Source organism: Bombina bombina, chromosome 5, assembly GCF_027579735.1.
Source record: "Bombina bombina isolate aBomBom1 chromosome 5, aBomBom1.pri, whole genome shotgun sequence".
Classification (NCBI taxonomy): Eukaryota; Metazoa; Chordata; class Amphibia; order Anura; family Bombinatoridae; genus Bombina; species Bombina bombina.
The window spans coordinates 242329968-242354198 of record NC_069503.1 but is presented as its reverse complement, the minus strand read 5'-3'; the positions used below and the strand labels follow the sequence as shown (position 1 = coordinate 242354198).

Here is a 24231-nt window from a genome sequence, read left to right as displayed (position 1 = left end):
TGCTTTATTTAACTGTTATTTCTCTTATTTTAGTTTTAAACCTAATGAGGGAGTAATAATCATAGGAGCAACAAACTTCCCTGAAGCATTGGATACGTAAGTTTATTTTATTATTGAAATATTGTAAAAAAACAAACATATGAGCTTATTTACTTTTGCCATCATATTTCACCTTTTGTAATAATGTGCACATAACCCTGTATTTACTAACACACATTTTTTTAACTTTCATACATGTTTAAACAACCCTGTATTACTAACACACATTTTTTTTAACTTTCATACATGTTTAAACAATTGCATATAGGATAAATGTGAAAAAATGAGCCTACTCCATTAAAGGGACATTATAAAAAGTATAGCATTGTGGATATTCCCTGCCTCCCTCTACAGATGGATCCTGCCATGTTGACATTTGTCTTTCATTGCATTCCAGTGCTGACGTGTTTGCACGTAAGCAGCAACTCTCCTTTAGATACCTCACCTAAGTTCCAAAATGGTGACACTATAAAAAAGGAAGGACCCCAGTCATTCTCTTTGCCGTTGCACAGGCAACATCTCCACGGAGATGGTTAAGAGTTTTTTGGTGTTTAAATGTAGTTTTTATTCTTCTATCAAGTGTTTGTTATTTTAAAATAGTGCTGGTATGTACTATTTACTCTGAAACAGAAAAGGATGAAGATTTCTGTTTGTGAGAGGAAGATGATTTTAGCAGACAGTAACTAAAATCGATTGCTGTTTCCACATAGGACTGTTGAGATGAAGTAACTTCAGTTGGGGGAAACAGTTAGCAGACTTTTCTGCTTAAGGTATGACTAGCCATATTTCTAACAAGACCATGTAATGCTGGAAGGCTGTCATTTCCCCTCATGGGGACCGGTAAGCCATTTTCTTAGTCAAACAAACAGAATAAAGGGCTTAATATGGGCTAAAAAACTGGTAGACATTTTTATGGGCTAAATCGATTGCTTTATTTGGGCATTTTATTCATATTTATGCTGACAATTCGCATTTATAAACTTGGGGAACGTTTATTAAACGGCAGGCACTATGTTAGACACCTTTTCCAGTCAGGGGGCCTTTCTAGTTGTAGACTGAGCCTCATTTTCGCGCCATTACTGTGCAGTTGTTTTTTGAGAGCAGGGCATGCAGATGCATGTGTGAGGATCTGAAATTTGCTGGAAAAGCTTCTAGAAGGCGTCAATTGGTATCGTATTCCCCTCTGGGCTTGGTTGGGTCTCAGCAAAGAGTGTGCAATACTCTTAATGCTTTAAGACACTGTGGTGAAATTTTGGTAATTTTTGAACAATTCCTTCATACTTTTTCACATATTCAGTATTCAGTAATAAAGTGTTTTCTGTTTAAAATTTAAAGAGACAGTAACGGTTTTGTTTTAAAACGTTTTTTGTGCTTTGTTGACAAGTTTAAGCCTGTTTAACATGTCTGTGCCTTCGGATAAGCTATGTTCTATATGTATGAAAGCCAATGTGTCTCCCCATTTAAATTTATGTGATAATTGTGCCATAGCGTCCAAACAAAGTAAGGACAGTACTGCCACAGATAATGAAATTGCCCAAGATGATTCCTCAGATGAGGGGAGTAAACATGATACTACATCATCTCCTACTGTGTCTACACCGGTTTTGCCCACACAGGAGGCCCCTAGTACATCTAGTGCGCCAATGCTTATTACCATGCAACAATTAACGGCTGTAATGGATAACTCCATAGCAAATATTTTATCCAAAATGCCTACTTATCAGAGAAAGCGCGATTGCTCTGCTTTAAACACTGAAGAGCAGGAGGGCGCTGATGATAATTGTTCTGTCATACCCTCACACCAATCTGAAGGGGCCATGAGGGAGGTTTTGTCAGATGGAGAAATTTCAGATTCAGGAAAAATTTCTCAACAAGCTGAACCTGATGTTGTGACATTTAAATTTAAATTAGAACATCTCCGCACACTGCTTAAGGAGGTGTTATCTACTCTGGATGATTGTGACAACTTGGTCATTCCAGAGAAATTATGCAAGATGGCCAAGTTCCTAGAGGTTCCGGTGCACCCCGACGCTTTTCCTATACCCAAGCAGGTGGCGGACATAGTAAATAAGGAGTGGGAAAAGCCCGGCATACCTTTTGTTCCCCCCCCTATATTTAAGAAATTATTTCCTATGGTCGACCCCAGAAAGGACTTATGGCAGACAGTCCCTAAGGTCGAGGGGGCAGTTTCTACTCTAAACAAACGCACTACTATTCCTATCGAAGATAGTTGTGCTTTCAAAGATCCTATGGATAAAAAATTGGAGGGTTTGCTTAAAAAGATTTTTGTACAGCAAGGTTACCTTCTACAACCCATTTCATGCATTGTTCCTGTCACTACAGCAGCGTGGTTCTGGTTCGAGGAACTAGAAAACTCGCTTAGTAGAGAGACTCCATATGAGGAGGTTATGGACAGAGTTCACGCACTTAAGTTGGCTAACTCTTTTATTTTAGATGCCGCTTTGCAATTAGCTAGATTAGCAGCGAAAAATTCAGGGTTTGCTATCGTGGCGCGCAGAGCGCTTTGGCTAAAGTCTTGGTCAGCGGATGTGTCATCCAAGACAAAATTGCTTAACATCCCTTTCAAAGGTAAAACTCTATTTGGACCAGAATTGAAAGAGATTATTTCAGACATCACTGGGGGAAAGGGCTACGCCCTTCCACAAGATAGGCCTTTCAAGGCCAAAAATAAGTCTAATTTTCGTTCCTTTCGCAATTTCAGGAACGGACCGGCCTCTAATTCTGCATCCTCTAAGCAAGAGGGTAATGCCTCACAACCCAAACCAGCCTGGAAACCGATGCAAGGCTGGAACAAGGGTAAGCAGGCCAAGAAGCCTGCCGCTGCTAACAAAACAGCATGAAGGAGTAGCCCCCGATCCGGGACCGGATCTAGTGGGGGGCAGACTCTCTCTCTCTTTGCTCAGGCTTGGGCAAGAGATGTTCAGGATCCCTGGGCGCTAGAATTAGTTTCTCAGGGTTATCTCCTGGAATTCAGGGAACTACCCCCAAGGGGACGGTTCCACATGTCTCACTTATCCTCAAACCAAATAAAGAGACAGGCGTTCTTACATTGTGTAGAAGACCTGTTAAAGATGGGAGTGATACACCCAGTTCCAATAAAGGAACAAGGAATGGGATTTTATTCCAATCTGTTCGTAGTTCCCAAAAAAGAGGGAACTTTCAGACCAATTTTGGATTTGAAGATCCTAAACAAATTTCTCAGGGTACCATCGTTCAAGATGGAAACCATTCAAACGATTCTACCCACTATCCAGGAAAGTCAATTTATGACTACCGTGGATCTAAAGGATGCGTACCTACATATTCCTATCCACAAAGAACATCATCAGTTCCTAAGGTTCGCTTTTCTGGACAAGCATTACCAGTTTGTGGCCCTCCCATTCGGGTTAGCCACTGCTCCAAGGATTTTCACAAAGGTACTAGGGTCCCTTCTAGCGGTTCTAAGACAGAGGGGCATTGCAGTAGTACCTTACTTGGACGACATTCTAATACAAGCGTCGTCCCTGTCAAAAGCAAAGGCTCATACGGACATCGTTCTGGCCTTTCTCAGATCACACGGATGGAAGGTGAACATAGAAAAAAGTTCTCTGTCTCCGTCGACAAGAGTTCCCTTCTTGGGAACAATAATAGATTCCTTAGAAATGAGGATTTTTCTGACAGAGGTCAGAAAGTCAAAACTTCTAAGCTCTTGTCAAGTTCTTCATTCTGTTCCTCGTCCTTCCATAGCGCAGTGCATGGAAGTAGTAGGGTTGATGGTTGTAGCAATGGACATAGTTCCTTTTGCACGAATTCATCTAAGACCATTACAACTGTGCATGCTCAAACAGTGGAATGGAGACTATACAGACTTGTCTCCAATGATTCAAGTAGATCAGAAGACCAGAGATTCACTCCGTTGGTGGCTGACCCTGGACCATCTGTCCCAGGGAATGAGCTTCCGCAGACCAGAGTGGGTCATTGTCACGACCGACGCCAGTCTAGTGGGCTGGGGCGCGGTCTGGGAATCCCTGAAAGCTCAGGGTCTATGGTCTCGGGAAGAGTCTCTTCTCCCGATAAACATTCTGGAACTGAGAGCGATATTCAATGCTCTCAGGGCTTGGCCTCAACTAGCAAAGGCCAGATTCATAAGGTTCCAATCAGACAACATGACGACCGTTGCGTATATCAATCATCAGGGGGGAACAAGGAGTTCCCTGGCGATGAAAGAAGTGACCAAAATAATTCAATGGGCGGAGGATCACTCCTGCCACCTGTCTGCGATCCACATCCCAGGTGTGGAAAACTGGGAGGCGGATTTTCTGAGTCGTCAGACATTCCATCCGGGGGAGTGGGAACTCCATCCGGAGATCTTTGCCCAAATAACTCAATTATGGGGCATTCCAGACATGGATCTGATGGCGTCTCGTCAGATCTTCAAGGTTCCTTGCTACGGGTCCAGATCCAGGGATCCCAAGGCGACTCTAGTAGATGCACTAGTAGCAACTTGGACCTTCAACCTAGCTTATGTATTTCCACCGTTTCCTCTCATTCCCAGGCTGGTAGCCAGGATCAATCAGGAGAGGGCCTTGGTGATCTTGATAGCTCCTGCGTGGCCACGCAGGACTTGGTATGCAGACCTGGTGAATATGTCATCGGTTCCACCATGGAAGCTACCTTTGAGACAGGACCTTCTTGTTCAGGGTCCATTCGAACATCCAAATCTGGTCTCCCTCCAGCTGACGGCTTGGAGATTGAACGCTTGATTCTATCGAAGCGTGGGTTTTCAGATTCTGTGATAGATACTCTGGTTCAGGCCAGAAAACCGGTAACTAGAAAGATTTACCATAAAATATGGAAAATATATATCTGTTGGTGTGAATCCAAAGGATTCCCATGGAATAAGATAAAAATTCCTAAGATTCTCTCCTTTCTACAAGAAGGTTTGGAGAAAGGATTATCTGCAAGTTCTCTAAAGGGACAGATTTCTGCTTTATCTGTCTTACTACACAAAAGACTGGCAGCTGTGCCAGATGTTCAAGCAATTGTTCAGGCTCTGGTTAGGATCAAGCCTGTTTACAGACCTTTGACTCCTCCCTGGAGTCTAAATCTAGTTCTTTCAGTTCTTCAAGGGGTTCCGTTTGAACCTTTACATTCCATAGATATTAAGTTACTATCTTGGAAAGTTTTTTTTTTGGTTGCAATTTCTTCTGCTAGAAGAGTTTCAGTTATCTGCTCTGCAGTGTTCTCCGCCCTATCTGGTGTTCCATGCAGATAAGGTGGTTTTGCGTACTAAGCCTGGTTTTCTTCCTAAGGTTGTTTCTAACAAAAATATTAACCAGGAGATAGTTGTACCTTCTTTATGTCCGAATCCAGTTTCAAAGAAGGAACGTTTGTTACACAATTTGGACGTAGTCCGTGCTCTAAAATTCTATTTAGAAGCTACAAAAGATTTCAGACAAACATCTTCTTTGTTGTCTATTCTGGTAAAAGGAGAGGTCAAAAAGCGACTTCTACCTCTTTTTCCTTTTGGCTTAAAAGCATCATCCTATTGGCTTATGAGACTGCCGGACGGCAGCCTCCTGAAAGAATCACAGCTCACTCCACTAGGGCTGTGGCTTCCACATGGGCTTTCAAGAACGAGGCTTCTGTTGACCAGATATGTAAGGCAGCGACTTGGTCTTCACTGCACACTTTTGCCAAATTTTACAAATTTGATACTTTTGCTTCTTTGGAGGCTATTTTTGGGAGAAAGGTTTTGCAAGCTGTGGTGCCTTCCGTTTAGGTAACCTGATTTGCTCCCTCCCTTCATCCGTGTCCTAAAGCTTTGGTATTGGTTCCCACAAGTAAGGATGACGCCGTGGACCGGACACACCAATGTTGGAGAAAACAGAATTTATGCTTACCTGATAAATTACTTTCTCCAACGGTGTGTCCGGTCCACGGCACGCCCTGGTTTTTTAATCAGGTCTGATGAATTATTTTCTCTAACTACAGTCACCACGGTACCATATGGTTTCTCCTATATATATTTCCTCCTGTCTGTCGAATGACTGGGGTGGGCGGAGCCTAGGAGGGACTATATGGCCAGCTTTGCTGGGACTCTTTGCCATTTCCTGTTGGGGAAGAGATATCCCACAAGTAAGGATGACGCCGTGGACCGGACACACCGTTGGAGAAAGTAATTTATCAGGTAAGCATAAATTCTGTTATATGTGTGTGTATATATGTATAATTTATTATTATTTTTATTTGCTTTTTTTAGTGCTTTAATTCGCCCAGGTCGATTTGACATGCAGGTTACAGTACCCAGGCCAGATGTGAAGGGTAGAACTGAAATATTGAAGTGGTACCTAAACAAGATCACATTTGACAAATGTAAGCATGCCTTTGTTGTTATAGTCGTGTTTGATAGTTATTTTGTTAGCAGTATAGCTGCTTTATACTAATTAGCCCTGTTTTCCTAAGGGAGAAAATGTACTTAGTGTTTCCTCCCATACTTTTATTCCTCTAGCTGTGGATGCAGAAATTATAGCTCGCGGCACAGTGGGATTTTCTGGAGCAGAGTTAGAAAATCTTGTAAACCAGGCTGCGTTAAAAGCTGCAGTGGATGGCAAAGATACAGTTACTATGAAGGAGATGGAGTTTGCAAAGGACAAAATACTTATGGGTAGGTTTTACTTGTAAAGAATCATATTCCTCACAAACATGGTATTTCCTAAACCAGGACATTTATTTACAGTGCACTACATTATTTCTAGTTATTAGACAAGTAAAGGTACATTCGCAGACAATCTAGAGTCAAATAGAGTAAGGGATACATCAGTCTTGTAGTAAATAAATGATTGGTTCTTGTGTGTTTGTATTCAGACACTATATGTATTGAGAGGTTTCTGTTGTATTTATAGCAATGAAAAGAGTTTGTAAATTAAAGTGTTCTGTCAGGGTATGTCTAAATAAAATTAATCCTTAACGTGTTTTTTTTTTCCCCCCCTGCATTTGAACAGGGCCTGAAAGAAGAAGTGTGGAAATAGATGATAAAAACAAAACAATCACTGCTTATCATGAGTCAGGTCATGCTATAATTGCATATTACACCAAAGATGCAATGCCCATTAACAAAGCTACAATCATGCCCCGTGGTCCGACACTTGGTCATGTGAGTTATCTTTATTTTGTATTAGCCATTGTGCCCTTAGTGAAGAGACAAATCGGCAATTAAATATATTTAAATATTAAAGACATATTAAACCTATAATATTTCTTTCATGATTCAGATAGAGAATACAAATTTTAAAAAAGTTTCCAACTTACTTCTATTATCAAATTTTCTTCCTTCTCCTGATATTATGTGTTTAAGAGATACCTAGGTAGGTAGTGTGCACGTGCCTGAAGCACTACCTGACAGGAAATAGTGCTGCCATCTAGTGCTCCTGCTAATGTATAGCATCGTTATGCCATATAGTGCTGCAGACACGTGCACACTACTGAGCTTACATCCTTGCTTTTCAACAAAGGATAACAAGAAAACTAAGAAAATTTGATAACAGAAATAAATTGGAAAGTTGCTTAAAATTGTATGCTCTATCTGAATCATGAAAGAAAAAATGGGGTTTTATGTCCCTTTAAGTAAAAACTCCAAATTTTAAAATGAAACTAGCACAAAATAAATAAATTGTTCACTGGCTGGTAGGCACGATTTGAATGGTTTGACTGTGTGCAAGACAGTATATTTATAGACTTAACATCTGTTTTTGTAGAATACATAAAGAATTCATTTTAAAATACAACATACATTTTTAAAAAGAGCAACCTAAAAATGTAAATAGAAATAAATAAAGCGGCTTTTTGGTCTATTTCTTCCATGTAATTGGCAAAAGTCCATGAGCTAGTGATGTATGGGATATACAATCCTACCAGGAGGGGCAAAGTTTCCTAAACCTCAAAATGCCTATAAATACAACCCTCACCACACCCACAAATCAGTTTTACAAACTTTGTTTCCTATGGAGGTAGTGAAGTAAGTTTGTGCTTGATTTTCTACGTTGATATGCGCTTCTCAGCATGCTGAAGCCCGGTTCCTCTCATAGTACAGCGAATGTCAGAGGGATGTGAAGGGAGTGTCACCTATTGAATTCCATGGTTTTCCTCGCGGGAAATCTTTTTCATATGTTCTGTTATCGGTCGTAGAGATTCATCTCCTACCTCCCTTTTCAGATCGACAATATACTCTCATATTCCATTACCTCTACTGATAACCGTTTCAGTACTGGTTTGGCTATCTGCTATATGTGGATGGGTGTCTTTCAGTAAGTATGTTTTCATTACTTAAGACACTCTCAGCTATGGTTTGGCACTTTATGTATTAATATAAAGTTCTAAATATATGTATTATTCTTATATTTGCCATGAGTCAGGTTTATGTATATTTCTTTTTGCAGACTATCTGTTTCATATTTGGGAAAAAACATATTTAGGAAAATTATTTTTCTTACCTGGGGTATAGTTTATTTTCAAATTGACTACTTTTTCATTCAATTTTCGTGGGCAAAATTAGGCTCGCGAGGTCGCAAAATGCTGATGTTTATTGCGTCATTTTTGGCGCGAAGGTACGTCCGTTGACGCAAATTCGTCATTTCCGGCGTCTTAGTTGACGCAGAGTTTCCTTGAACAATGAGTGTCATTTCCGGATGTTGTTGGTGCCAAAAAATTTCATTTTATGTAAGAACTTACCTGATAAAATCATTAAGTCCATGAGACCCACCCTTTTTATGATGGTTATGATTTTTTTGTATAAAGTACAATTATTTCAAAATTCCTTTTTTTTATTCTTTTTACTCCTTTCTTTATCACCCCAATACTTGGCTATTTGTTAAACTGAATTGTGGGTGTGGTGAGGGGTGTATTTATAGGCATTTTGAGGTTTGGGAAACTTTGCCCCTCCTGGTAGGATTGTATATCCCATACGTCACTAGCACAGGACTCTTGCCAATATGAAAGAAATTAATTTATCAGGTAAGTTCTTACATAAATTATGTTTTTGTGCAATACTGCACACACGAGTTATAAAGCCACAGTTTGTTTCAAAGAGTCCCTAATTTCTAAACTCCAGTGACAACATTTGTTTTTATTTTTTATAATTTATTTACAGATTTGACAGTGTAAGATAAATATATTTCTCCACAAATTTAGAACTTTAGAACTCTATAAAATATACATACAGAGATTTATAAAATTATGTTCCTATAATTATGAACTACTTTATGTCCTCCCATTTATCATGCAGTGAGCATACAAGGTTCACAGCAAGGGAACCTGTATATCTGCATACAGAGCCAATAAGGTGGCATCCGCCACCTGCATTTATCATTGCTTAATTTTTTTTCTCCAACATAGGTGTGTCCGGTCCACGGCGTCATCCTTACTTGTGGGATATTCTCTTCCCCAACAGGAAATGGCAAAGAGCCCAGCAAAGCTGGTCACATGATCCCTCCTAGGCTCCGCCTACCCCAGTCATTCTCTTTGCCGTTGTACAGGCAACATCTCCACGGAGATGGCTTAGAGTTTTTTAGTGTTTAACTGTAGTTTTTATTATTCAATCAAGAGTTTGTTATTTTGAAATAGTGCTGGTATGTACTATTTACTCAGAAACAGAAAAGTGATGAAGATTTCTGTTTGTATGAGGAAAATGATTTTAGCAACCGTCACTAAAATCCATGGCTGTTCCACACAGGACTGTTGAGAGCAATTAACTTCAGTTGGGGGAACAGTGAGCAGTCTCTTGCTGCTTGAGGTATGACACATTCTAACAAGACGATGTAATGCTGGAAGCTGTCATTTTCCCTATGGGATCCGGTAAGCCATGTTTATTACGATCGTAAATAAGGGCTTCACAAGGGCTTATTAAGACTGTAGACTTTTTCTGGGCTAAATCGATTCATTATTAAATACATATTTAGCCTTGAGGAATCATTTTATCTGGGTATTTTGATATAATAATATCGGCAGGCACTGTTTTAGACACCTTATTCTTTAGGGGCTTTCCCAAAGCATAGGCAGAGCCTCATTTTCGCGCCGGTGTTGCGCACTTGTTTTTGAGAGGCATGGCATGCAGTCGCATGTGAGAGGAGCTCTGATACTTAGAAAAGACTTTCTGAAGGCGTCATTTGGTATCGTATTCCCCTTTGGGCTTGGTTGGGTCTCAGCAAAGCAGATACCAGGGACTGTAAAGGGGTTAAAGTTCAAAACGGCTCCGGTTCCGTTATTTTAAGGGTTAAAGCTTCCAAATTTGGTGTGCAATACTTTTAAGGCTTTAAGACACTGTGGTGAAAATTTGAACAATTCCTTCATGTTTTTTCGCAATTGCAGTAATAAAGTGTGTTCAGTTTAAAATTTAAAGTGACAGTAACGGTTTTATTTTAAAACGTTTTTTGTACTTTGTTATCAAGTTTATGCCTGTTTAACATGTCTGAACTACCAGATAGACTGTGTTCTGAATGTGGGGAAGCCAGAATTCCTATTCATTTAAATAAATGTGATTTATGTGACAATGACAATGATGCCCAAGATGATTCCTCAAGTGAGGGGAGTAAGCATGGTACTGCATCATTCCCTCCTTCGTCTACACGAGTCTTGCCCACTCAGGAGGCCCCTAGTACATCTAGCGCGCCAATACTCCTTACTATGCAACAATTAGTGGCTGTAATGGATAATTCTGTCAAAAACATTTTAGCCAAAATGAACACTTATCAGCGTAAGCGCGACTGCTCTGTTTTAGATACTGAAGAGCATGACGACGCTGATAATAATATTTCTGAAGGGCCCCTAACCCAGTCTGATGGGGCCAGGGAGGTTTTGTCTGAGGGAGAAATTACTGATTCAGGGAACATTTCTCAACAAGCTGAACCTGATGTGATTACATTTAAATTTAAGTTGGAACATCTCCGCATTCTGCTTAAGGAGGTATTATCCACTCTGGATGATTGTGACAAGTTGGTCATCCCAGAGAAACTATGTAAAATGGACAAGTTCCTAGAGGTGCCGGGGCTCCCAGAAGCTTTTCCTATACCCAAGCGGGTGGCGGACATTGTTAATAAAGAATGGGAAAGGCCCGGTATTCCTTTCGTCCCTCCCCCCATATTTAAAAAATTGTTTCCTATGGTCGACCCCAGAAAGGACTTATGGCAGACAGTCCCCAAGGTCGAGGGAGCGGTTTCCACTTTAAACAAACGCACCACTATACCCATAGAGGATAGTTGTGCTTTCAAAGATCCTATGGATAAAAAATTAGAAGGTTTGCTTAAAAAGATGTTTGTTCAGCAGGGTTACCTTCTACAACCAATTTCATGCATTGTCCCTGTCGCTACAGCCGCATGTTTCTGGTTCGATGAGCTGATAAAGGCGGTCGATAGTGATTCTCCTCCTTATGAGGAGATTATGGACAGAATCAATGCTCTCAAATTGGCTAATTCTTTCACCCTAGACGCCACTTTGCAATTGGCTAGGTTAGCGGCTAAGAATTCTGGGTTTGCTATTGTGGCGCGCAGAGCGCTTTGGTTGAAATCTTGGTCGGCTGATGCGTCTTCCAAGAACAAGCTACTTAACATTCCTTTCAAGGGGAAAACGCTGTTTGGCCCTGACTTGAAAGAGATTATCTCTGATATCACTGGGGGTAAGGGCCACGCCCTTCCTCAGGATCGGCCTTTCAAGGCAAAAAAATAAACCTAATTTTCGTCCCTTTCGTAGAAACGGACCAGCCCAAAGTGCTACGTCCTCTAAGCAAGAGGGTAATACTTCTCAAGCCAAGCCAGCTTGGAGACCAATGCAAGGCTGGAACAAGGGAAAGCAGGCCAAGAAACCTGCCACTGCTACCAAGACAGCATGAAATGTTGGCCCCCGATCCGGGACCGGATCTGGTGGGGGGCAGACTCTCTCTCTTCGCTCAGGCTTGGGCAAGAGATGTTCTGGATCCTTGGGCGCTAGAAATAGTCTCCCAAGGTTATCTTCTGGAATTCAAGGGACTTCCCCCAAGGGGGAGGTTCCACAGGTCTCAGTTGTCTTCAGACCACATAAAAAGACAGGCATTCTTACATTGTGTAGAAGACCTGTTAAAAATGGGAGTGATTCATCCTGTTCCATTAAGAGAACAAGGGATGGGGTTCTACTCCAATCTGTTCATAGTTCCCAAAAAAGAGGGAACGTTCAGACCAATCTTAGATCTCAAGATCTTAAACAAGTTTCTCAAGGTTCCATCGTTCAAGATGGAAACCATTCGAACTATTCTTCCTTCCATCCAGGAAGGTCAATTCATGACCACGGTGGATTTAAAGGATGCGTATCTACATATTCCTATCCACAAGGAACATCATCGGTTCCTAAGGTTCGCATTCCTGGACAAGCATTACCAGTTCGTGGCGCTTCCTTTCGGATTAGCCACTGCTCCAAGGATTTTCACAAAGGTACTAGGGTCCCTTCTAGCTGTGCTAAGACCAAGGGGCATTTCTGTAGTACCTTACTTGGACGACATTCTGATTCAAGCGTCGTCCCTTCTTCAAGCAAAGGCTCACACGGACATTGTCCTGGCCTTTCTCAGATCTCACGGATGGAAAGTGAACGTGGAAAAGAGTTCTCTATCTCCGTCAACAAGGGTTCCCTTCTTGGGAACAATAATAGACTCCTTAGAAATGAGGATTTTTCTGACAGAGGCCAGAAAAACAAAACTTCTAGACTCTTGTCGGATACTTCATGCCGTTCCTCTTCCTTCCATAGCTCAGTGCATGGAAGTGATCGGGTTGATGGTAGCGGCAATGGACATAGTTCCTTTTGCGCGCATTCATCTCAGACCATTACAACTGTGCATGCTCAGTCAGTGGAATGGGGACTATACAGACTTGTCTCCGAAGATACAAGTAAATCAGAGGACCAGAGACTCACTCCGTTGGTGGCTGTCCCTGGACAACCTGTCACAAGGGATGACATTCCGCAGACCAGAGTGGGTCATTGTCACGACCGACGCCAGTCTGATGGGCTGGGGCGCGGTCTGGGGATCCCTGAAAGCTCAGGGTCTTTGGTCTCGGGAAGAATCTCTTCTACCGATAAATATTCTGGAACTGAGAGCGATATTCAATGCTCTCAAGGCTTGGCCTCAGCTAGCGAGGGCCAAGTTCATACGGTTTCAATCAGACAACATGACAACTGTTGCGTACATCAACCATCAGGGGGGAACAAGGAGTTCCCTAGCGATGGAAGAAGTGACCAAAATCATTCTATGGGCGGAGTCTCACTCCTGCCACCTGTCTGCTATCCACATCCCAGGAGTGGAAAATTGGGAAGCGGATTTTCTGAGTCGTCAGACATTACATCCGGGGGAGTGGGAACTCCATCCGGAAATCTGTGCCCAAGTCACTCAGCTGTGGGGCATTCCAGACATGGATCTGATGGCCTCTCGTCAGAACTTCAAAGTTCCTTGCTACGGGTCCAGATCCAGGGATCCCAAGGCGGCTCTAGTGGATGCACTAGTAGCACCTTGGACCTTCAAACTAGCTTATGTGTTCCCGCCGTTTCCTCTCATCCCCAGGCTGGTAGCCAGGATCAATCAGGAGAGGGCGTCGGTGATCTTGATAGCTCCTGCGTGGCCACGCAGGACTTGGTATGCAGATCTGGTGAATATGTCATCGGCTCCACCTTGGAAGCTACCTTTGAGACGAGACCTGCTTGTTCAGGGTCCGTTCGAACATCCGAATCTGGTTTCACTCCAGCTGACTGCTTGGAGATTGAACGCTTGATCTTATCGAAGCGAGGGTTCTCAGATTCTGTTATCGATACTCTTGTTCAGGCCAGAAAGCCTGTAACTAGAAAGATTTACCACAAAATTTGGAAAAAATATATCTGTTGGTGTGAATCTAAAGGATTCCCTTGGGACAAGGTTAAGATTCCTAAGATTTTATCCTTCCTTCAAGAAGGATTGGAAAAAGGATTATCTGCAAGTTCCCTGAAGGGACAGATTTCTGCCTTGTCTGTGTTACTTCACAAAAAGCTGGCAGCTGTGCCAGATGTTCAAGCTTTTGTTCAGGCTCTGGTTAGAATTAAGCCTGTTTACAAACCTTTGACTCCTCCTTGGAGTCTCAATTTAGTTCTTTCAGTTCTTCAGGGGGTTCCGTTTGAACCCTTACATTCCGTTGATATTAAGTTATTATCTTGGAAAGTTTTATTTTTAGTTGCAATTTCTTCTGCTAGAAGAGTTTCAGAATTATCTGCTCTGCAGTGTTCTCCTCCTTATCTGGTGTTCCATGCAGATAAGGTGGTTTTACGTACTAAACCTGGTTTTCTTCCAAAAGTTGTTTCTAACAAAAACATTAACCAGGAGATTATCGTACCTTCTCTGTGTCCGAAACCAGTTTCAAAGAAGGAACGTTTGTTGCACAATTTGGATGTTGTTCGCGCTCTAAAATTCTATTTAGATGCTACAAAGGATTTTAGACAAACATCGTCCTTGTTTGTTGTTTATTCCGGTAAAAGGAGAGGTCAAAAAGCAACTTCTACCTCTCTCTCTTTTTGGATTAAAAGCATCATCAGATTGGCTTACGAGACTGCCGGACGGCAGCCTCCCGAAAGAATCACAGCTCATTCCACTAGGGCTGTGGCTTCCACATGGGCCTTCAAGAACGAGGCTTCTGTTGATCAGATATGTAGGGCAGCGACTTGGTCTTCACTGCACACTTTTACCAAATTTTACAAGTTTGATACTTTTGCTTCTTCTGAGGCTATTTTTGGGAGAAAGGTTTTGCAAGCCGTGGTGCCTTCCATTTAGGTGACCTGATTTGCTCCCTCCCTTCATCCGTGTCCTAAAGCTTTGGTATTGGTTCCCACAAGTAAGGATGACGCCGTGGACCGGACACACCTATGTTGGAGAAAACAGAATTTATGTTTACCTGATAAATTACTTTCTCCAACGGTGTGTCCGGTCCACGGCCCGCCCTGGTTTTTTTAATCAGGTCTGATATTTTATTTTCTTTAACTACAGTCACCACGGTACCATATGGTTTCTCCTATGCAAATATTCCTCCTTAACGTCGGTCGAATGACTGGGGTAGGCGGAGCCTAGGAGGGATCATGTGACCAGCTTTGCTGGGCTCTTTGCCATTTCCTGTTGGGGAAGAGAATATCCCACAAGTAAGGATGACGCCGTGGACCGGACACACCGTTGGAGAAAGTAATTTATCAGGTAAACATAAATTCTGTTTTTTTACTTATGCCACCCCTCCTCTTGATGATGTGCAACCAGTTGCGTTAGAGCCGAGCTTGTCAATAATCCCAGGCAAGTTAGTCCTTGATAGCTTAAAGGGACATTAAACCCCAAAAATATATATTTCTTTTACAAGATAAGACGAGTCCACGGATTTCATCCTTACTTATGGGATTACGCCTCGTGGTCAGCAGGAAGTGGCAAAGAGCACCACAGCAGAGCTGTATATATAGCTCCTCCCTTCCCTCCCACCCCCAGTCATTCTCTTTGCCTGTGTTAGTGATAGGAAGAGGTAAATTGAGGTGTTAGTTTAGTTTCTTCAATCAAGAGTTTGTTTTTTAAATAGTGCCAGTGAGTGCTATTTTTCTCAGGGAGGGAGCATCAGATGTTTCAACAAGGGGAACTGAGGAGTTTTTTCTATATTCTCACTCACTCCCCATGCTGGTGCTGCCCTGCTAATGGTCTTATAGGAATATCACATAAGGCTCTCTTTGTCCCCACAGACCTACAGGAGGTGATATAAAGAGTCCTCTTAATCATGTGGGACAGGTTCAGATCAGCGCTACGGTATGTACAGTCTTTTTGTTTTCTGGGAGAGATGTAACTCAGAACAGGCTGACGTTAGCTGCTGCAACACAAGTAGGGGTAACTAGCTTGCACATAAAGTTTATTTCCCTGTATGTATCCTTTTAGCACACTATAGCAATACACAGTGAGTAGTAAAGCAAGAAAGGTTGGCGTTATGTGACCCGTTTTTTGTGTATAAGGGTCAAATGTTTTTTACAGGCAGACGCTGGGGAACTATGTGGTAACAAAGGATCCTTTATTCTTTTACATGTGGATGGATTGAGGGTCTCATTGGCGTATTCAAGTCGGGTCTGCCCGACATTGTATTTTCACTACGGCGCTTTTTCTGACTGTATCCGCCCACGATGGGCGGGGCTTCCGTTCGCGCGTTTTGTTGTGCATTTGCTATTCCGTTCGTACACGAAGGGTTCCTGTTCCTAGGTCTGCTTGGTCTAATACTTGAAATACAGCAAGCGGACCTAGGCTGTTATTGTTGCGCATCCTGTCTGGTGTGAGGTAGGCGCCACAGCGGAGCTGTGACTTGGTGCAGGGGTTACTATAATCGCCACTCTAATAAGGGTTAGATTCTCCTGAGATACAAATATTTTTGATATTAGCAATTGAGTATTGATTGTTTTTTTCATCTTTTTGTTAAAAGCCTCTATTGTTCAAGCTGCATAAATTTTTTATGTCATTTTAAAATTTAAAGGCACAGTACCGTTTTTCAGAATTTAAAGACACAGTACTTGTTTTGTTATTTCATTTATCTGACACGACCAATATTGCTCTTGTTTTTCTTTTTATCATGGCTGATCTACTGGAACAGATTTGTTCTATGTGCTTAGCTGCCAATGTGGAACCCCCTCTTTCATTTTGTCCCTCTTGTACTGAGAGGGCTTTACAGTTTAAAGAACAAATTTTCTTTCATGCAAATAACTCTAAGGATGCTTCTCAGCTTGAGGAGACTCAGGGGCCACTACTTTCTCCCCAAGCGTCACAGCCTTTAACACCTGCTCAGGCGCCATCAACTGCGTCCACTTCATTTACTCTGCAGGATATGGCGTCAGTTATGTCATCTACTCTTACAGAGGTTTTGTCCAAGTTGCCAGTGTTACAAGGCAAACGTAGTAGAAGGGCGGACCAGATGGTCCAGGCGACTTCTGACTCTTTGATGGCGATCTCTGACATACACTCCCAGAGCTCTGAAGGGGGAGGTAGAGAGATTCTATCTGAAGGGGAATTGTCTGATTCAGGAAGTGCATTGCCCCGGACAGATTCAGACGTAATGTCCTTTAGATTTAAGCTTGAACACCTCCGTCTGTTGTTGCGGGAGGTTTTGCCGACTCTGGACGACTGTGACTCTATTGTGGTACCTCCAGAGAAATTGTGTAAGATGGACAAATATTTAGAGGTTCCTTCTTATTCTGATATTTTTCCAGTTCCTAAGAGAATTTCGGAAATTATTACAAGGGAATGGGAAAGACCGGGTATCCCGTTTTCTCCTTCCCCTACTTTTAAGAAAATGTACCCTATAGCTGACACCGTTCAGGATTCTTGGCAAACGGTCCCTAAGGTGGAGGGGAGCTATCTCTACCCTGGCTAAGCGTACGACTATCCCTATTGAGGACAGTTGTGCTTTCAAGAACCCTATGGATAAAAAGTTAGAGGGTCTTCTGAAAAAGTTATTTGTTCATCAAGAGTTTCTTCTACAACCGACGGCCTGCATTGTGCCAGTCACAACTGCTGCTGCCTTTTGGTTTGACGCCTTAGAAGAGTCTCTGAAGACAGAGACTTCTTTAGAGGAAATAATGAACAGAATTAAGGCCCTTAAGATGGCTAATTCTTTTGTTACAGATGCCGCCTTTCAGATTGCAAAATTGGTGGTGTAGGTTTTGCCATTTTAGCGTGCAGAGCCTTATGGTTAAAATCTTAGTCCGCGGATGTGTCCTCTAAATCCAAGCTTTTGACCATTCCTTTCAAGGGAAAGACCCTATTCGAGCCTGTCTTGAAAGAGATCATTTCTCTTAAGTGTAGTCAGTCCACGGGTCATCCATTACTTATGGGATTATATCTCTTCCCCAACAGGAAGTTGCAAGAGGATCACCCAAGCAGATCTGCTATATAGCTCCTCCCCTCACGTCATATCCAGTCATTCTCTTTCAAGCTAACTAAAGATAGGTTGTTGTGAGAGGGCTGTGGTGTTTTTAAACTTAGTTTATTTCTTCAATCAAAAGTTTGTTATTTTAAATGGCACCGGAGTGTGCTGTTTGTTCTCAGGCAGCATTAGAAGAAGAATCTGCCTGCGTTTTCTATGATCTTGGCAGACGTAACTAAGATCCACTGACTGTTCTCGCACATTCTGAGGAATGAGGTAACTTCAGAAGAGGGGAATAGCATGCAGGGCCCCCCTACAAACGAGGTATGTGCAGTAAATTATTTTTCTAAGCAATGGAATTGACTGAGAAATTACTGCTGATACCAATGTAATGTAAGTACAGCCTTAAATGCAGTGGTAGCGACTGGTATTAGGCTGAGGAGTGTGTGTACACTGAAGTATTTTTCTAGGGAATGGAATTTGACTCAGAAAATACTGTTAATACTGAAGTAATGTGTGAGCCTTAACTGCAGTAAAAGCGACTGGTAGCAGGCTTATTAATCACACTTCATCACTTTTAAAATGTATGTTCAAAACGTTTACTGGCATGTTAATCGTTTTTTGTGAGGTACTTGGTGATAAAACTTATTGGGGCATGATTTTTACCACATGGCTAACTTTTGTTTCTGCATAGAAACAGTTAACTGAGCTTCTGCACTGTGTAATATGAGTGGGAGGGGCCTATTTTAGCGCTTTTTTGAGCAGTAAAAATTCAGTCACAATCTTCCTACTTCATCCTCCATGATCCAGGACGTCTCTAGAGAGCTCAGGGGTCTTCAAAATTCATTTTGAGGGACAGTGTGTTTGACTGTGATAAAAACGTTAATTATTAAATTGTTATCCGTTTTTGGGTATTAAGGGGTTAATCATCCATTTGCTGGTGGGTGCAATCCTTTGCTAACTTAATACATTTACTGTGAAAATTTGGTTGCTATAACTAATTTGGTTCATTGTTATTTCAACTGTGACAGCTTTTTGTGCTTCTTAAAGGCACAGTAGCGTTTTTTATATTGCTTGTAAATTTATTTGAAAAGTATTTTCATTGCTAGTCTGTTTAAACATGTCTGACACAGATGAATCTGTTTGTTCACTATGTATGAAGGCCAATGTGGAGCCCCATAGAAAATTGTGTACTAAATGCATTGATGTAACTTTGAATAAAAGTCAGTCTTTACATGCAAAGAAATTATCACCAGACAACGAGGGGGAAGTTATGCCGACTAACTCTCCTCACGTGTCAGTACCTTCGCCTCCCGCTCAGGAGGTGCGTGATTTTGAGGCGCCAAGTACATCAGGGAGGCCCTTACAAATCACTTTGCAAGACATGGCTACTGTTATGACAGAAGTATTATCTAAATTGCCACAATTAAGAGGCAAGCGTGATAGCTCTGGGTTAAGGACAGAGCGCGCTAATGATGTGAGAGCCATGTCCGATACTGCGTCACAATTTGCAGAACATGAACACGTGTGACGGATCTGATCCAGGGAGACTGGATTCAGAGATTTCTAATTTTAAATTTAAGCTTGAGAACCTCCGCATATTGCTAGGGGAGGTATTAGCGGCTCTGAATGATTGTAACACGGTTGCAATTCCAGAAAAATTATGTAGGTTGGATAGATACTATGCGGTACCGGTGTGTGTACTGACGTGTTTCCTATACCTAAAAGGCTTACAGAGATTATTAGCAAGGAGTGGGATAGACCCGGTGTGCCTTTTTCCCCTCCTCCCATATTTAGGAAAATGTTTCCTATAGATCCCACCACACGAGACTTATGGCAGACGGTCCCTAAGGTGGAGGGAGCGGTTTCTACTTTAGCTAAGCGTACCACTATCCCGGTGGAGGATAGTTGTGCTTTTTCAGATCCAATGGATAAAAAATTAGAAGGTTACCTTAAGAAAATGTTTGTTCAACAAGGTTTTATCTTACAGCCCCTTGCATGCATTGCGCCTGTCACTGCTGCGGCGGCATTCTGGTTTGAGTCTCTGGAAGAGGCCATTCGCACAGCTCCATTGGATGAAATTATGAACAAGCTTAAAGCACTTAAGCTAGCTAACGCATTTGTTTCTGATGCCGTCGTACATTTAACCAAACTTACGGCTAAGAACTCCGGATTTGCCATCCAAGCGCGCAGAGCGCTATGGCTTAAATCCTGGTCAGCTGACGTGACTTCTAAATCTAAATTGCTTAATATTCCTTTCAAAGGGCAGACCTTATTCGGGCCCGGCTTGAAAGAAATTATAGCTGACATTACGGGAGGTAAGGGCCATGCTCTACCTCAGGACAGGGCCAAATCAAAGGCCAAACAGTCTAATTTTCGTGCCTTTCGTAACCTCAAGGCAGGAGCAGCATCAACTTCCTCCGCTCCAAAACAGGAAGGAGCTGTTGCTCGTTACAGACAGGGCTGGAAAACTAACCAGTCCTGGAACAAGGGCAAGCAGGCCAGAAAACCTGCTGCTGCCCCTAAGACAGCATGAAGAGAGGGCCCCCTATCCGGAAACGGATCTAGTGGGGGGCAGACTATCTCTCTTCGCCCAGGCTTGGGCAAGAGATTTCCAGGATCCCTGGGCGTTGGAGATCATATCTCTGGAGGGATATCTTCTGGACTTCAAAGCTTCTCCTCCACAAGGGAGATTTCATCTTTCAAGGTTATCAGCAAACCAAATAAAGAAAGAGGCGTTTCTACGCTGTGTACAAGATCTCTTACTAATGGGGGTAATCCACCCGGTTACGCGAACGGAACACGGGCAGGGATTCTATTCAAATCTGTTTGTGGTTCCCAAGAAAGAGGGAACCTTCAGACCAATTTTGGACTTAAAGATCCTAAACAAATTCCTAAGAGTTTCATCATTCAAAATGGAAACTATTCGAACCATCCTACCCATGATCCAAGAGGGTCAGTACATGACCACTGTGGACTTAAAGGATGCCTACCTTCACATACCGATTCACAAGGATCATTATCGGTACCTAAGATTTGCCTTCCTAGACAGGCATTACCAGTTTGTAGCTCTTCCCTTCGGGTTAGCTACGGCTCCAAGAATCTTTACAAAGGTTCTGGGCTCACTTCTGGCGGTACTAAGACCGCGAGGCATAGCGGTGGCTCCGTACCTAGACGACATTCTGATACAAGCGTCAAGTTTTCTAACTGCCAAGTCTCATACAGAGATAGTTCTGGCATTTCTGAGATCGCATGGGTGGAAGGTGAACGTGGAAAAGAGTTCTCTATTACCACTCACAAGGGTTCCCTTCCTAGGGACTCTTATAGATTCTGTAGAGATGAAAATTTACCTGACGGAGGCCAGGTTATCAAAACTTCTAAATGCTTGCCGTGCCCTTCATTCCGTTCCACACCCGTCAGTAGCTCAGTGCATGGAAGTAATCGGCTTAATGGTAGCGGCAATGGACATAGTACCATTTGCGCGACTGCATCTCAGACCGCTGCAATTGTGCATGCTAAGTCAGTGGAATGGGGATTATTCAGATTTGTCCCCTCTACTAAATCTGGACCAAGAGACCAGAGATTCTCTTCTATGGTGGCTTTCTCGGCCCCACCTGTCCAAGGGGATGACCTTTCAAAGGCCAGATTGGACGATTGTAACAACAGACGCCAGCCTTCTAGGTTGGGGCGCAGTCTGGAATTCCCTGAAGGCTCAGGGATCATGGACTCAGGAGGAGAAACTCCTCCCAATAAATATTCTGGAGTTAAGAGCGATATTCAATGCTCTTCTAGCTTGGCCTCAGTTAGCAACTCTGAGGTTCATCAGATTTCAGTCGGACAACATCACGACTGTGGCTTACATCAATCATCAAGGGGGAACCAGGAGTTCCCTAGCGATGTTGGAAGTCTCAAAGATAATTCGCTGGGCAGAGTCTCACTCTTGCCACCTGTCAGCAATCTACATCCCAGGCGTGGAGAACTGGGAGGCGGATTTTCTAAGTCGCCAGACTTTTCATCCGGGGGAGTGGGAACTTCATCCGGAGGTCTTCGCTCAACTGATTCATCGTTGGGGCGAACCAGATCTGGATCTCATGGCGTCTCGCCAGAACGCCAAGCTTCCTCATTATGGATCCAGGTCCAGGGACCCGGGAGCGGCGCTGATAGATGCTCTAGCAGCCCCTTGGGTTTTCCAGATGGCTTATGTATTTCCACCGTTTCCGCTGCTGCCTCGACTGATTGCCAAGATCAAGCAGGAGAGAGCATCAGTGATTCTGATAGCGCCTGCATGGCCACGCAGGACCTGGTATGCAGACCTAGTGGACATGTCGTCCTGTCCACCATGGTCTCTGCCTCTGAGGCAGGACCTTCTAATTCAGGGTCCTTTCAACCATCCAAATCTAATTTCTCTGAGGCTGACTGCATGGAGATTGAACGCTTGATTCTATCAAAGCGTGGCTTCTCGGAGTCGGTTATTGATACCCTAATACAGGCTAGGAAACCTGTTACCAATAGAATTTACCATAAGATATGGCGTAAATATTTGTATTGGTGCGAATCAAAGAGTTACTCATGGAGTAAGGTTAGGATTCCTAGGATATTGTCTTTTCTACAAGAGGGTTTAGAAAAGGGCTTATCCGCTAGTTCGTTAAAAGGACAGATTTCTGCTCTGTCTATTCTTCTACACAAGCGTCTGGCAGAAATTCCAGACGTTCAGGCTTTTTGTCAGGCTTTGGCTCGGATTAAGCCTGTGTTTAAGACTGTTGCTCCGCCGTGGAGCTTAAACTTAGTTCTTAATGTCCTGCAAGGCGTTCCATTTGAACCCCTTCATTCCATTGATATCAAGCTGTTATCTTCTAAAGTTCTGTTTTTGATGGCTATTTCCTCGGCTCGAAGAGTCTCTGAGTTATCTGCCTTACATTGTGATTCTCCTTATCTGATTTTTCATTCAGACAAGGTAGTTCTGCGTACTAAACCTGGGTTCTTACCTAAGGTAGTTTCTAACAGGAATATCAATCAAGAGATTGTTGTTCCATCATTGTGTCCTAACCCTTCTTCAAAGAAGGAACGACTTTTGCATAATCTGGACGTAGTCCGTGCCCTGAAGTTCTATTTGCAGGCAACTAAAGATTTTCGTCAAACTTCTTCCCTGTTTGTCGTTTACTCTGGACAGAGGAGAGGTCAAAAGGCTTCGGCCACCTCTCTCTCTTTTTGGCTTCGTAGCATAATACGTTTAGCCTATGAGACTGCTGGACAGCAGCCTCCTGAAAGAATTACAGCTCATTCTACTAGAGCTGTGGCTTCCACCTGGGCCTTTAAAAATGAGGCTTCTGTTGAACAGATTTGCAAGGCTGCGACTTGGTCTTCACTTCACACTTTTTCAAAGTTTTACAAATTTGACACTTTTGCTTCTTCGGAGGCTATTTTTGGGAGAAAGGTACTTCAGGCAGTGGTTCCCTCCGTTTAATGTTCCTGCCTTGTCCCTCCCTTCATCCGTGTACTTTAGCTTTGGTATTAGTATCCCATAAGTAATGGATGACCCGTGGACTGACTACACTTAACAAGAGAAAACATAATTTATGCTTACCTGATAAATTTATTTCTCTTGTAGTGTAGTCAGTCCACGGCCCGCCCTGTCTTTTAAGGCAGTTCAAAATTTTTTAATTTAACTCCAGTCACCACTGCACCCTATGGTTTCTCCTTTCTCGTCTTGTTTCGGTCGAATGACTGGATATGACATGTGAGGGGAGGAGCTATATAGCAGATCTGCTTGGGTGATCCTCTTGCAACTTCCTGTTGGGGAAGAGATATAATCCCATAAGTAATGGATGACCCGTGGACTGACTACACTACAAGAGAAATAAATTTATCAGGTAAGCATAAATTATGTTTTCTGACATTATGGGAGTCAAGGGTCATCAACTACCTCAGGATATGTCTTCTAAGCAGAGGAATAGAGAGAGTAATTTTCGTTTATTTCGAAATTTCAAGGGAGTCCCCTCTGCCGCTTCCGCTAAACAGGAAGGGATATTCTGAATACATGACGTGCTCTTCAGTCCAATCCTCAACCTTCAGTGGCTCAGTGTATGGAGGCAATTGGATTAATGGTAGCGGCAATGGACATCATTCCGTTTGCTCGATTTCATCTCAGGCCTCTACAACTGAGCATGCTCAGACAATGGAATGGGGATTATGCAGATTTGCCTCCTCAGATAGATCTGGATCAGGAGACAAGAGACTCTCTTCTTTGGTGGTTGCAGGGTCATCTGTCCCAAGGGACGTGCTTCCGCAG

General features: G+C 42.7%; 1 protein-coding gene across 1 annotated transcript in view; it reads left to right on the top strand.

The window, feature by feature from the left end:
• The window catches only part of YME1L1 (YME1 like 1 ATPase), a 151173-nt gene that overhangs the window by 97886 nt on the left and 29056 nt on the right, over positions 1-24231 (top strand). Inside the window, exons 12-15 of the mRNA XM_053715694.1 lie at positions 34-96; positions 6302-6414; positions 6551-6706; positions 7044-7195. Of these exons, the coding sequence (XP_053571669.1) occupies positions 34-96; positions 6302-6414; positions 6551-6706; positions 7044-7195 (484 nt within the window). The remainder of the gene's footprint in view (positions 1-33; positions 97-6301; positions 6415-6550; positions 6707-7043; positions 7196-24231) is intronic.